Genomic DNA, 15851 nt, shown 5'->3' on the forward strand with positions numbered 1-15851 from the left:
TATTGAAAGATAAAGCTAATTTCCCAAAATAATAATAATAAAAATCAACAGGTAGGTAAGTAAAAATCCACAGTGGACCAGAAAAGTTTAACTTTGTCTGCAGTAGTTCATATCTGTCCTCTCCAGATTTGTTTCTATACCTGACTTCTCAAGTTCGCCACTCAGAATCAAACTTCTGTCTTTTGTTGGTTTGTTTATTACCACAAGAACCATGGTACTGGATGGGGAAAACAAGAGCTATGTGACCATATTCATCCTTTTGGGTTTCTCTGAATACCCACAACTCCAGGTACCACTCTTTCTGGCATTCTTGACCACCTACACAGTCACTCTGGTGGGAAACCTGGGCATAATAGTGGTCATAAGGATCAATCCTAAAGTCCACACACCTATCTACTTTTTCCTCAGCCATCTATCCTTTTTGGATATTTGTTATTCCAGTGTGTTTACACCCAAACTGCTAGAAATCTTGGTTGTTGAAGCCAGAAGTATCACTTTCAGAGGCTGCATGGTACAGTTTTTCTTTGGCTGCACATTTGTGATTACAGAAATGTTCACGTTAGCGGTGATGGCCTATGACCGATTTGTGGCTGTTTGTAACCCCTTGCTCTACACAGTTGCTATGTCTCCTAAGCTCTGTGCCCTCCTGGTAACTGGGTCCTACACATGGGGTGGGATCTGTCCCCTGACACTCACATATTCTCCTGTGGAACTATCCTTCTGTGGCTCAAACATCATAAATCACTTTGGCTGTGAGTGCTCTGTCGTCCTATCTCTCTCCTGCTCTGACACTCACTTCAGCCAGATGGTCTGTTTAATCACTTCTACGTTCAATGAGACTAGTAACCTCGTGATTATCCTCACTTCCTACATTTTCATTGTTGTCACTATCATTAGGATGCCTTCTCCTGGTGGACTCCATAAAGCCTTCTCCACCTGTGCCTCCCACCTGACTGCCATCACCATCTTCCATGGGACCATCCTTCTGCTCTACTGTGTGCCCAACTCCAGAAGCTCCTGGCTCCTGGTCAAAGTGGCCACTGTGTTTTCCACAGTCATGATCCCCATGCTGAACCCCTTAATCTACAGTCTTAGAAACAAAGATGTGAAAGAGACAGTCAGGAAGTTAATCATCACCAAACAACTTTCTCATTCAATATAGTTCATGTATATATGTCTTAAAGTTTTAAAAAATTTTTGTATATATAAATATGATGCTAATTCAATTGTGTTTTAAATAAATATATAATTATGTTCTCAATTGATTTAATATTACATAGTCCACAGTTTACAATCCTCAGCAGGCCTTACAAGTTTCTCTGAGTTAATATTGAAATAATACATTTTGATTCAGTTGTTGTCAAGTGGTGTCAAAAGACCATTGGACACTACAGTGAGTGGGGGAAGACGTCTATATATATAGACTCACTACTCATACTATGTTTGAAGTCATGCTTAAAAAAAGATCAGACTTATTAAAAAGAGCTGAAAACCTAGATCACAACAACTTTTTGGACCCGTACTCTGATCCTCAAAACCAACTCTTTTGACTCACATAATCATATAAAGATAATTTTCTGGTTCCTCTTAATAAGTTTATTTTATTTTAGATAATGAGAATGAAGATAATATTGAGTTTTAATAATGTTCCTTGGAGCTACGTACATTGGAAGTCTGTCATTAAATACCCTTATTTAGGCTGATTGAGACCTCAAGTTGTTTTTCATAATTCTTCCTTTCTTTCCAAGTACATTTCTGAAGAACAAGCTGACAAGAACAAGCACATTTGAAAATCGTTGGATACAGCATGATAATTATATGTTTAAACATTAATATTTGTATGTAGACAAAGGAATAATGCTAGTGTTTATAATAGGTGGAAAAATAAAGCATTACAAGATAGAGACAAATGGAAAAATAAACCATGTCAAAAGACCATGTGCTATCCAGTGGAGCTGGATAAATTGACCGTGACTGGAAAGTGGTTAAGCCTTTGGCTGCGAACCAAAAATTGGCAGTTTGAATCCAATAGCCACTCCTTGGAAACTCTATGGGGCTGTTCTACTCTGTTCTATAGGGTTGCTATGAGTCAGAATCGACTAGATGACAACAGGCTTGGTTTCGGTTGGACAACATAATGCAGCTGAATATATAGACGTGGGACAGTTTAAGAGGATCTGCAGAAAAATGTAGATTTCATGGATTCAATAATAAAAGCCTAAGCTTAAGAGTTATTAACTGTATAAAGAGATGATAGGAATTTGCTCTGCCAGTATTGCATAGAATACTTTAAAGGTGAAGTGTTTGGCTTGAACATGTGGCCGTAATCTAGCTGAGTAAAAGGGCTTATATAGTATAGTAGTAGAGGAATTGCTGAGAAATTCATCTTTGGAAAATATTTTTCCTACAGGCACAAACTTGTAGTAATAATCAGGGCCAGGGTCAGTTGTGGGAAAGCATAAAGGAGAATGGAGAAAATTATCTATGTACCTGAGACTAAAAGTACCTCTGAGAAACCCATTGGTATTTCTATTGTGCAGGTTTAGAGAGCACATGTTTTCTACACTGAATTTCCACTATATGCCCAATGTCAGTGGCTGTAAAGATTGAGTCTGATTTTCAAAATCCGTATAAGGTTTTAGATATCACATAATTTACCCATAGTTCTAAAAACTAAAGAAGATGAACATCTATTAGGTGTCAGACTGTGTCTTATATTTTTTGTACTCATTACAAAAAAGTTACTTCCATTCTGCCAATTTTAGTTTTAAATTATTAGCCATCTCATTTTACTGATGAGGAAATCAAGGCACAGAATAATTAAAAATTCTCCAGGATTATCAGAGTTAATAAATAGCAACAACAAGAAAAATTGAAACCTATTACATTCCAGTCAAATCTGACTTATGACAAAGCTACGTTTTACAGAGTAGAACATCTCCAGAGGGTTTTCTTGGCTGTAACCTTTATAGAAGCAGATCACTTGGCTTTTCTTCATCAGCCCCTTTGTGTGGGTACGAACTACCAACCTTATGTTTAGTCGTTGGGTGCAAACTTTTTGTCCCACCCAGGGATCTAATAAATACAAATGATGTGACTTTTTTAAAATAAATGTACTATCATTATCCTATTCTATCAAGCTAACTTATTTAGGTGATTGGCTATGCCCTGTCTCAAAAACAGTGAATACAACTTTAAAAAAAACAAAACAAAACTATTTCTCGCTATAAATAGTAGATTGTAAGGCAATTATTTCCTTTTCTGAGGGAGTAACTTAGAAGCTAGTGATTAGAGAAAGAATAGAATTACCAATAAATTCTTCTGTGTCTAATTCACTACTTTTAACCGGATTACAAAAATTATTACCAAAAACAACAAAATAACTATTGTCATCAACATCATGTTTTTTTAAATTTTATTTCAGTTCTTTTTTATGTACATTAGGTAGAAGATAACTATATATATATATTATATATATATTTTCTATACATATATATATATATAAGCTCTCTTCAAACTGTTAAAAGTATAAATAGGAAAGGAAAGCATTTATATTATAATAAAATGGTCTTTACTGGGTCACTGATATTTTGAATCCCAGAAAGCATGGTGGAATTATATCAGTGGACGGAAAGGGGTAAGAGATATGTCAGAATCCATGAGCAACAGAATTATACGGAGATTAGCAAATGGGTGATAAGGGATGTCCCAAGCATTTCTCGGCTTCAGTGAACAACCAGCCTCATAGATATAAAGGGTATAATGAGATTAATTTTTAAGAACACAACATTATTGAGAAGAATCTGTGAATATTGAGGGGAGGATGAGTTTCAGGGCTGTGTTGTCAGATTTAGAAAGATACTGGAGTTCCCCTGTCCCTATCCTGGAGTTTAGGAGTAGGGGTCTTCTCTGAGTAGTAGGCACTCACTTGAATTCTGCCCGGTTGTAACCTGCAGGAGTTCCTAATAATCCAAGTTTACTTAGATGTTGTCCAAATTTATGTGAGTAAAAATTTGAGCCCATCTAAACAGAAACGTATTGAGTAAGATTTGCAAAAAGCAGGAACTACAAAATAATTCCAGCCACTGAAATAGCTCTGAATACTGAAAATTGGACACTGTGTCTGATGTTCTTGTATTGGCATAAAGGAATGTTATAGTGTCCTGTTTGAGACATGTCTCAAACTCATGTTCTTGGCAAAGCTTGAAATTTGATTAAGGATAGGAAATTGTATTTACTAAAATGGCTTACTTATTAAAATTGTCATTTTTGTTTGCTAAAAAAAAAAAAATTTTTTTTTTTTTACTTGTACAAAGACATGAGTGATTTTTTATACTTACTTTGATAATTTTGCAAAACTGTCAATTTAGTCTCTCCCACGTGTCTGTCAGTTTGTCGTACTCAGGGGGCTGTGTGTTGCTGTGATTCTGAAAGCTATACCAGCAGGGTCACCCATGAAGGACAGGTTTCAGCTGATCTTCCAGACTAAGACAGACTAGGAAGAAGGACCCGGCAGTCTACTTCTGAAAAGCATCAGCCAGTGAAAACCTTATGAATAGCAGCAAAACATTGTCTGATATAGAGCCAGAAGATGAGCTCCCCAGGTTGGAAGGCACTCAAAAGATGACTGGAGAAGAGCTACCTCCTCAAAGTGAGTCGACCTTAATGATCTGGATGGAGTAAAGCTTTTGGGACCTTCATTAGCTGATGTGGCAAGACTCAAAAGGAGAAGAAACAGCTGCAAATATCCATTAATAATGAGAACCTGAAATGTAGGAAGTATGAATCTAGGAAAATTAGAAATCATCAAAAATGAAATGGAAGGCATAAACATCGATATCCTAGGCATTAGTGAGCTGAAATGAACTGGTATTGGTCATTCTGAATTGGACAGTCATATAGTCTACTATGCTGGGAATGACTATGATGGGAACTTGAAGAGGAATGGTGTTGCATTCATTGTCAAAAAGAACATTTGAAGATCTATCCTGAAGCACAACCCTGTCAGTGATAGGATAATATCCATACACCTACAAGGAAGACCAGTTAATACGACTATTATTCAAATTAACACACCAACAACTAAGGCCAAAGATGAAGAAATAGAAGATTTTTATCAGCTGCTCCAGTCAGAAACTGATCTAACATGGAATCAGGATGCATTGATAATTACTGGTGATTGGGATGCAAAAGTTGGAAACAAAGAAGGATCAGTAGTTAGAAAATATGACCATAGTGATAGAAACAATGCTGGAGGTCGAATGGTAGAATTTTGCAAGACCAATAACTTCTTTACTGCAAATAACTTCTTTCACCAACATAAACAGCAACTATACACATGGACCTTGCCAGATAGAACACACAGGAATCAAACTGACTGCATCTGTGGAAAGAGATGATGGAAAAACTCAATATCATCAGTCAGAACAAGGCCAGGAGCCAACTGTGGAACAGACTATCAATTGCTCATATGCAAGTTCAAGCTGAAACTGAAGAAAATCAGAGCAAGTCCACGGCAGACAAAATATGACCTTGAGTATATCCCACATGAATTTGGAGACCATCTCAAGAACAGATTTGCCCCATTGAACACTAGTGACCGAAGACCAGATGAGTTGTGAAGTAACATCAAGGACATCATCCACGAAGAAAGCAAGAGGTCACTGAAAAGACAGGAAAGAAAGAAAAGACCAAGATGGATGTCAGAAGAGACTCTGAAACTTGCTCATGAAAGTCAAGCAGCTAAAGCAAAAGAAAGAATTGATGAAGTAAAAGAACTGAACAGGAGATTTTAAGAGGCATCTCAAGAAGACAAAGTAAAGTATTTTAATGACATGTGCGAAGAGATGGAGATAGAAAACCAAAAGGGAAGAACATGTTCAGCTTTTCTCAAGCTGAAAGAATTGAAGAAAAAATTCAAGCCTTGAGTTGCAATAGTGAAGAATTCTCTGAGGAAAATATTAAATTATGCAGGAAGCATCCAAAGAAGGTGGAAGGAATATACACAGTCATTAAACCAAAAAGAATTAGTTGAGGTTCAACCATTTCAAAAGGCACCATATGATCAGGAACCGATGGTACTGAAGGAAGGAAGAAGTCCAAGCTGCTCTGAAGGCATTGGCAAAAAACAAGGCTCCAGGAATTGATGGAATATCAATTGAGATGTTTCAACAAACAGATGCAGCACTGGAAGTGCTCACTCATCTATGCCAAGAAATATGGAAGACAGCTTCCTGGCCAACTGACTGGAAGAGATCCATATTTATGCCTATTACCAAGAAAGGTGATCCAACTGAATGTGAAAATTATAGAACAATATCATTAATATCACATGCAAGCAAACCTTTGCTGAAGATCATTCAAAAATGGCTGTAGCAGTATATTGATAGGGAACTGCCAGAAATTCAGGCTGGTTTCAAAAGAGGACGTGGAACCAGGGATACCATTGCTGATGTCAGATGGATCCTGGCTGAAAGCAGAGGATGCCAGAAGGATGTTTACCTCTATTTTACTGACTATGCAAAGACATTTGACTGTGTGGATCATAACAAATTATGGATAACATTGTGAAGAACTGGAAATCCAGAACACTTAATTGTGCTCATGAGGAACCTGTACATAGATCAAGAGGCAGTTGTTCCAACAGAACAAGGGGATACTGATTGGTTTAAAATCAGGAAAGGTGTGTACCAGGGTTGTATCCTATCACCATAAAAAAAACCTACTTTATATACTTAGTGAATAATCCGAGAAGTTGGACTATATGAAGAAGAACAGGGCATCAGGTTTGGAGGAGGTCTCATTAAAAACCTGCATTATGTAGATGACACAACCTTCCTTGCTGAACGTGAAGGGGACTTGAAGCACTTACTAATAAAAATCGAAGACCACAGCCTTCAGTGTGGATTAGAGCTCAACATAAAGAAAACAAAAATCCTCACAACTGGACCAATGCGCAACATCATGATAAATGGAGAAAAGATTGCAGTTGTCAAGGATTTCATTTTACTTGGATCCACAATCCAAACCCATGGAAGCAGCAGTCAAGAAATCAAAGGCACATTGCGTAGGGTAAATCTGCTGTAAAGGACCTCTTTGAAGTGCTGAAAAGCACCAATGTCATCTTGAAGACTAACATGCACCTGATCCAAGCCATGGTGTTTTCAATCGCATCATTTGCATGTGAAAGCTGGACAGTGAATAAGGAAGACTGAAGAAGAATTGACACCTTTGAATTGTGGTTTTGGTGAAGAATATTGAATATACCAAAAAAAACAAACCCAAAACCAAACCCAGTGCCGTTGAGTCGATTCCGACTCATAGCGAGTGTATAGGGTAGAGTAGAACTGCCCCATAGAGTTTCCAAGGAGCGCCTGGCGGATTTGAACTGCAGACTCTTTGGTTAGCGGCCGTAGCACTTAACCACTACGTCACCAGAGGTGTTCCTTCTTTTGGAAGCCCATGATGAAGTAATATATCATGGGCTTCCAAAAGAAGGAACAAATCTGTGTTGGAAGAAGTACAGCAAGAATGCTCCTTAGAAGCAAGGATGCCTAGGCTGCGTCTTACATACTCTGGACATGTCAGGAGGGATCAGTCCCTGCAGAAAGACATCATGCTTGACAAAGTCTAGGGTCAGCGGAAAGAGGAAGACCCTCAAAGAGGTGGATAGACATAGTGGCGGCAGCAATGAGCTCAAGCGTAACAATTGTGAGTATTGCGTAGAGCGTGGCAGTGTTTCGTTCTGTTGTGCATGGGATCCCTATGAGTCAGAACTGACTCGACGTCACCTAACAACAACTTCAATTTAGTCTATACATTTTTTTTGTATTTTTTTCAAGGCATGTGTTATTAAAAGAAACATTTGTTTTTATTTACCATTATTATTTGTTCGTGTATTTATGCATTAGTTTACACTTTCATATAGTTACTTACTACACAACTTTGGTAGCTAAAATTTTCAGTGCAGTGATTGACAAAAATAAGGACAGCCTGCAATATTACGTTTTCTGCGATTTCAAATATGTAAATATATACATTTACATGTTTTTTGGTATTAAAATCACATATTTTCATCAAACTGTAATTGTACCAATTACAGTTATTGGGTAGATTCTTTTTAAAAATTTTTATTGGGTTTTAGGTGAAAATTTACAGCACAAATTAATTTTTCATTCAAAAAATTTTACACAAATTGATTTGTGACATTGGTTGCAATATCCACAATGTATCATCACTTTCCCCCTTTCCCTTTCTACACAGGGTTCTCTGTGTCCATTCATCCAGTTTTCATGTCCCCTCCTGCCTTCTAGTCTTTGCTTTGGGCAGGTATTGCCCATTTGGTCTTGTATACTTGATTGAACTATGAAGCACATTCCTGACAAGTGATATTGTGTGCACAGTGATTAAGATTGGTAATCAAAAGATTGGCAGTTCAAGTCCACCAGCTGTTCTTGGAAATTTAATTTTTTTATTAAGTAGGTGATAATTTTTTTTTTATAAGCCCTCTTCAAACTATTAAAAGTATAAATAAGAAAGGAAAGCATTTATATTATAATAAAATGCTCTTCACGGGGTAACTGATATTTTGAATCCCAGAGAGCATGGTGGAACGTTATCAGTGCATAGAAAGAGGTAGGAGATACATCAGAAATCATGAGCAACAAAATTATATGAAGATTAGCAAATGGGTGATGGGGGATGTCCCAAGCATTTCTGGGCTTCAGTGAACAACTAGCCTCATAGATATAAAGGGTATAATGAGATTAATTTTCAAAAGCCCAATATTATTGAGAAGTATCTATAAATATTGAGGGGGGTGGTGAGTTTCAGATTCAGAAAGATTCTGGAGTTCCCCTGTCTGTTCTACTCTGTCCTACAGGTTTGCTTTGAGTCATAATCCACTTGATGACTATGAGTTTTAATCTTTGGCTGCAACAATGGACTCAAGCATAACAATGATTGTAAAGATAGCATAGGACCCTGCAATGTTTCCTTCTGTTGTACATAGGGTCACTATGAGTTGGAACTGACTAGACAGCACCTAACAACTATCTTTGACTGAAAGGTAAATTTCAGGAGTGGTTTCAGTCCTGAGTTAGCAAGGTGTCTGCAGGCTACAGTCTTGGAGGTTCCCCCACTCTATCAGACCAGTAAGTCTGGTCTTTTGTGTGTGTCTTGGCGGGGGGGTTGAATTGTGTTCTATATTTTTCTCCTGCTCTCAGAGACCCTCTATTGTGATCGCTGTGAGAGCAGTAAGTTGTGGTAGCCAGGCATCATCTAGTTTTTCAGGGCTAGACTGGTGGAGGCTGTGGTTCATGCTTGGTTCATTAGTCCTTTCATCTAATACTGTCCTTGTGTCTTTGGCTTTCTTCATACTGTTTAGGCCAATAGATGTATATTAGATGACAAGTGGCCAGCTTTTAAGATCTCAGATGCTACTTCACCAAAGTAGGATGTAGAACATTTTATGAACTATGTTATGCCAATTGAGTTAGATGTCCCCTGTGATCATGGTCCCCAGCCCTCAGCCCCAGTAGCTTGGTGTTTAGATGTGTCTAGGAAGTTTCTATGACTTTGCTTAGGTCAAGTTGTGCAGACTTCCCTTGTATAGTGTGTTGCCTTTCTCTTCCCCAAAGTTAACCTGCCTACTATTTAGTTAGTGATTTCCCAGCCCCACCCCTCCCCCATTCATAACCATCAAAGATTTTTTTTTGTCCTGTGTGTAAACCTTTTTTAAGTTTTTATAACATGGTCTCATAGAATATTTGTCCTTTCATGATTGACTCATTTCACTCCACATAATGCCTCCAGATTCATCCATAATGTGAGATGTTTCATTTATCATTTCATAGTATTTCGTTTGTGTGTACATACCATAATTTGTATATCCATTCATCTGTCATGGACATTTAGGTTGTTTCCATCTTTTTGATATCGTGAATAACGCTGCAATAACATGGGTCTATTTGCATGTGTCTATTTGTGTGATGGCTCTTACTTCTCTAGGTTATATTCCTAAGAATGAGATTGCTGGATGGTATGGTATTTCTGTTTCTCGCTTTTCAAGGAGGTGCCATATTGTGTGTGTGTGTGTGTGTGTTTTTTTTTCTTCCTTCCATAGTGGTTGTACCATTTTATATTCCCACCAACAATGCATAAGAGTTCCAATCTCTTTGAGAGCTCTCCAACATTTTTTTTTTCTTTGATTAGTGCCAGTAACGCTAGGGGTAGTGTTGATTTGCATTTCTCTAATGGCTAATAATTACGAGCATATCCTTATGTGTCTGTTGTTAGCTGCCTGAAGTTTTTTCTTTGGTGAAGTGTCTGTTTATACCCTTTGTCCATTTTTTTAATTGGACTATTTGCCTTTTTGGTGTTGAGGTATTGAAGTATTTTATACTTTTTTTTTCCCCTAGTCTGTAGGTTCTCTTTTTACTGTTTTGGTAAAGTATTTTAGAGAGCATAATTGTTTAATTTTTAGGAGCTCCCAGTTATCTAGTTTATCTTCTGGTGCATTGTACAATGTTGGTTATGGTTTGTATTGTATTTATGCCGTGTATAAGGGCCCCTAGCTTTGTCCCTGTTTTTTCTTCCATGATCTTTATTGTTTTAGGTCTTATATTTAGGTCTTTGATCCATTTTGGGTTAGTTTTTGCGTATGATGTGAGGTATGTGTCCTGTTTTATTTTTTTTACAGATGGACATCCAGTTTTGCCTGCACCATTTGATAAAAAGACTATTTTTCCCAACTTAATGGACTTTGGTCCTTTGTCAAAGATCGGCAGACTGTAGGTGGATAAATTTATATCTGGGTGCTCAATTCTGTTCCACTGACCTGAGCAAACACAAGGATTTACATGTTCAGTCAACAGTTCAATTCCACAGAACCAATTAAAAGAAGAATTTGTGCCGAAAGAAGTGAGATATAAACTTGAACAGATGAGACGATTCAAATAGGACTTTGAATGTAATAGGAATAAACATAAAATGAAAACCTTTGTCAAAAAACCTAAATGTATAAACACTACTGGGGTTGTAGCTTACTAGCAACACAGCAAAAAGACTTAGAGGTGTCAGGTAACTAAACTCTATCTGCTTCTAATATTTGCTTACAAGTTGTAATTTTACAGGGAAGAGTATGTTTTGTTCTCAGTGCTACATTCAAGCTCCGACAGGCCAGTGTAAACATAAATATTAAGAGTATACAGAAAAGGCAAGGCTAAAATTGTGCCAGTTTTTCCAATATGCTCAAGGTGGTAGGGTCATTTCTATTGTGACTGCAGGCTGATTTCCAATGTTCAGTACTTTGAGATTATGTTTATGTCATTTTATTTTGTATTTATCCTCTGAGGAAAGGTAGCTTTTTGTTGTTGTATTCTTTATTTCTGTTTTCTTAATATTGCATATTTTACAGTTCATAATTTCTGATAAGTACAATATTGTTTTTCCTTCTTAAATATAGAAAAGTAGATAAAATAAGCAGATGATATTTACTTTTATCATAGATACAGATGTAGATATAGATAGATGGTAGATAGAAATAGGTAGATAGACTAATACCAGACTAATACACACACAGGAAAAAAAAAATTAAGAAAATCCCAACCATACTTCCTCAGGAGGCTGTTAGTTAACTTTTGGAATCTTTAGAGATTGTCATAGGGGGACATTGAGGGGACACAGACTAGACAATTTGAACATTGATCTGTCCAAGTCAAGCATTTCATGAATTTTTGACTACAGGTATTCTTAGAAAAGTTAACACTTTAAAAATAGTCATACAGAATTGGGAATGACTTCTCAGAATCTTTTTTCTCTGAGGAAATTTACTGCTGCTATTTTCTCTTCATTATTTTAAAAATAAGAAACTCCAGGATGGAAACACACTGTTAATAGTCACCATGGCAAGCTTTGTTGAGTGATTTCTGTTATAATCTGTTCTATTGCCTTGAACTAAGGTATATTTTCCTCTTACTCCTCTTTTCAATGTAATTGACTTTAAAAATGTAATTTACGTAAGTATAGTAGTATCTTATAATTATTGATCGTTAATAAGTGGGAGAAAATGTAAGCATTTTGCATGCATATGTATGTGTGTATGCGTATATATGTACAAATATTTAATTTGCAAGACATAAGAGAACAACTACATGCTTTGTTTAATAAATAAGGGAACTAAGATGTAAGGGTAAAGGGAATTATCCATGTTTAACCTATTTAAGGTCTAATTATTTTCTCCTTTAAATTTTTTGTTGATATTATGTGTGTTCACTAACGAAGGGATGTTGGTTAAAGGACCAATTCAGAATATTTTTTATGAGTTACAGATTTTGATATCCATTATCTTGAATCACATATGTCCCAGTGGCTTCTGGATGACATAAATCTTGCTGATATGAGCCAATGATAAAATCATTTTTTAAATTTTATTTCTTGAAAATTTGGAAAACAAGAGGTAAAACATGAAGATACCTGGCAGTGACTGCATATACATCTTATTCTAGTCTCCTTCTCAGCCTTTTTATTTTTTGTGAAAATTTTCAAAGCTTGGTACAATGCATTTCTTACTGCAAAGGCAATACTTACAGCCCAAATACATAAAACCAAGGTTTTTTTTTTTTTTTATCTCAGGAAAACTACCACTACAATGCATTCTTCGTTAATACAAAAGTAGTACTTAGAGGCAAAATAAATAATGCTGTAGGAATTTGAATTTCAGGAAAATTACCACTACTATGTATTCTTCCCCATAGCAAAAGCATTACTAACAGATAAGCAGCAGAAACAACTGTCCTGGAATACTAAAATCTACTCCATCTGTTACATGTGGAAGCAATGATTGGGCCTTAGGATTAAATGTAGGGTAAGAATAACTTATAGGCATTCCAATCTCTTGAAAAGTACCACTGCAATGCATTATTATTTATTGGAAAGTCATTATTTACTGTTCATAATGTAGAAAAGAAAGGAGCCAGTAGTACCTGGAAACGATGAATGGCATAAAGGAGAAAATGACCACTATGACTGAAGTTTGTCAATAGCTTATTCTTGTGATAAGTACATTCTCACAAGAACATAGTAAATGGGAAACATGGTGAAGAGGCTTATCTCAAGTAAATAAATGCATACCTGTCAAAAGTTTAGAAAATTCACACATCCAGGAGGCATCACCTAAAACAATGCTCAATCTACACAAAAATAAAGCTCACACTCATATTGAGCTTTTCCTTCATCTCTTTCCATAGATGTAGTCAACTTGATTCCTGTGTACACCATCTAGCAAGGTCCATGTGTACAGTAGCTGTTTATGTTGGTGAAAAAAGGTATTTGCAACAAAGAAGTCATTTGTCTTGCAAAATTCTACCATGCAATCTCCAGGATCATTTCTCTCACCAAGGTCATATTTTCCAACCACCGATCCTTCTTTGTTTCCAACTTTTCGTTCCAATTACCAGTAATTATCAATGCATCCTGATTCCACATTCGATCAATTTCAGACTGCAGAAGCTAGTAAAATTTTTCAATTTCCTCATTTTTGGCCTTAGTGGTTGGTGCATAAATTTGAATAACAGTTGTATAAACTGGCCTTCATTGTAGGTTTATGGGTATTATCCTATCACTGACAACACTTCAGGATAGATCTTGAAATGCTCTTTTTGATGATGAATGCAAAGCCATTCCTCTTCAAGTTGTCCTTCCTGGCATAGTAGACCATATGATTGTTTGCTTCAAAATGTCCAATATCTGTCCATTTCAGCTCACTCATGCTTAGGATATTGATGTTTATGTTTTCCATTTCATTTTTGACAATTTCCAATTTTCCTAGATTCATACTTCATACATCCCATACTCCAATTATTAATGGATGTTTGCACCTGTTTTTCTCATTTTGAGTCAGGCCACATCAGTAAATGAAGGTCCCAAAGGTTTGACTCCATCTATATCTTTATGGTTGACTCTACTTTGAGTGAGCAGTTGTTCCCCAGTCGTATTTTGGGTACCTTCCAACCTGGGGGGCTCACCTATGGGCACTATATCAGAAAATGTTTCACTGCTATTCATAAGGTTTTCACTGGCTAAATCTTTTCAGAAGTAGACTGCTTTGTCCTTGTTCCTAGTCTTAGTCTGGAAGCTCAGCTGAAACCTGTCAGCCATGAGTGACCCTGCTGGTATTCGAATACCGGTGGCATAGCTTCCAACAACAGATCAATGGGCAAGCCCCCACAGTATGACAAATGACAGACACATGGAATATATGCATATGAATAGATTGAAAATAGAATGGCTTGATTCAATTGTACCTTAGTCATCAAAGTGATATGTTTGCTTTTTAAACTTTAAAGAGATGTTTTGCCACAGATTTTTCCAATGCAACGTCATTTCATTTCTTGAGTGCTGCTTCCATGGGTATTGATTGTTGGTGTGTTAGTATTACTAAACTCCAGACTGTGTTTAAATCTCTCAAGTTTTTCCATCAATGTCCTCTCTCTGTTTCATGATCCAGTTCAGCGTATCACATGGCATTTAGCTATAGTCTCTCCAGTGTCATCTGGTCTGTGACAGTTTCTAACTTTTTTCTCATTTTTCTTGACTTTGAAAATCCTAAAGAGCACTGGCTAGATATCTTATAGAATGTCCCCAAATCTAAGTTTGTCTGATGGCTTTCTGTGATTAAGTTGGGATTTTGAGTTTTGAGGAAGACTTTCACAGAGGTTAAGTGCCTTTATCATCACATCATATCAGGGAGTGCATGATATGCTCATGGCATCACTCATGATGGTAACCTTCATCATTTGGTTAAGGTTGTTTTGCCACATTTCTCCACTATAAACTTAAATGTAGAATTTCAAATGCAATACAGTTAATAGCAGCTATTTATTTTTTATATGTTCTTTTTTCAAACTCTGTAGTTCATGTTTTCTTAAGGAAATATGAATTCTTTTAATAATTTAATTTCTAAAGGAAGACTAATGGAATAGATTCAGTAATTATCCTTAATTATTTTAAAGAAAATACATCCACCACAAGGACACAAGAGAGAATTTCAACTAATTGCTTGGTTTGTGGCTCACTGAGTAATGTTTTAGTTATGATTCTCTAGGGTCTATATCTCCATGGTCATGGCAACCCAAACCCCCCATGCCATCGAGTCAATTCCGACTCATAGTGACCCACGGTCATGGCAGCAGATATAAATCCCAGAGACTGGGAAGTTTTGGACTGTGGATTTGGGTTCAGTTTTTTTTTTTTTTTTTCTTTTTAATCTCTGATATTTCTTATATCTGGGAAATAAAATGCCGTTTTCCTGGCACACTCATTTAAATGTACTGTCACTTGTATTACAAACCTCAGGTCTGTTAGTTTTTTAAAGAATGTTCGATTACTAAGAAGAAAAATGCCTGAAATTCATTAATCTTAAAAGGAAATCCTCATTAACATAATTAATCAAAAGCTCCTGGTTTCAGGTCAGTTCAGTTCTCTTCTGGTATTTTTCTGTTAAGGTAGAAAACATGGAACTCCAGCTTATATGGATTAAAAATGTAATAGATCCCTTTTTATGATTGGACCTGATTGAATTTTCACTAACAGGGCATGAAATGGTCCTGAGAATTATACTGTGTGTTGCAGAAACTGGCAGTGGTGACACTATTGAGAATTAATAGAGAAAAGTGGCAGAAGACTTTGGAGAGGTTTGCTGATTTTGAACTCCCCTCGTCCTAGTTTCAATTTGAATAAAATCCTAATTCTAATCCATGGGTTTTCAACAAGTTTATTTGAAATTGCTAGGGCACAATGTCAAAGTTTTCTCTGTGTATCTTTTTGTTATGGACCTAATAAGTGTTTTAAGT

The 15851-nt window shown here is 36.5% G+C and overlaps 1 protein-coding gene across 1 annotated transcript; it reads left to right on the top strand.

The window, feature by feature from the left end:
- The first annotated feature begins 211 nt into the window (after window positions 1-211).
- On the top strand, window positions 212-1162 carry LOC126064076 (olfactory receptor 5D18-like). The gene has a single exon (XM_049862709.1). It carries the CDS (start codon window positions 212-214, stop codon window positions 1160-1162), a length of 951 nt encoding a protein of 316 aa, XP_049718666.1.
- Window positions 1163-15851: the final 14689 nt, after the last annotated feature.

Source organism: Elephas maximus, chromosome 20 (genome assembly GCF_024166365.1).
Source record: "Elephas maximus indicus isolate mEleMax1 chromosome 20, mEleMax1 primary haplotype, whole genome shotgun sequence".
NCBI classification, from domain to species: Eukaryota; Metazoa; Chordata; class Mammalia; order Proboscidea; family Elephantidae; genus Elephas; species Elephas maximus.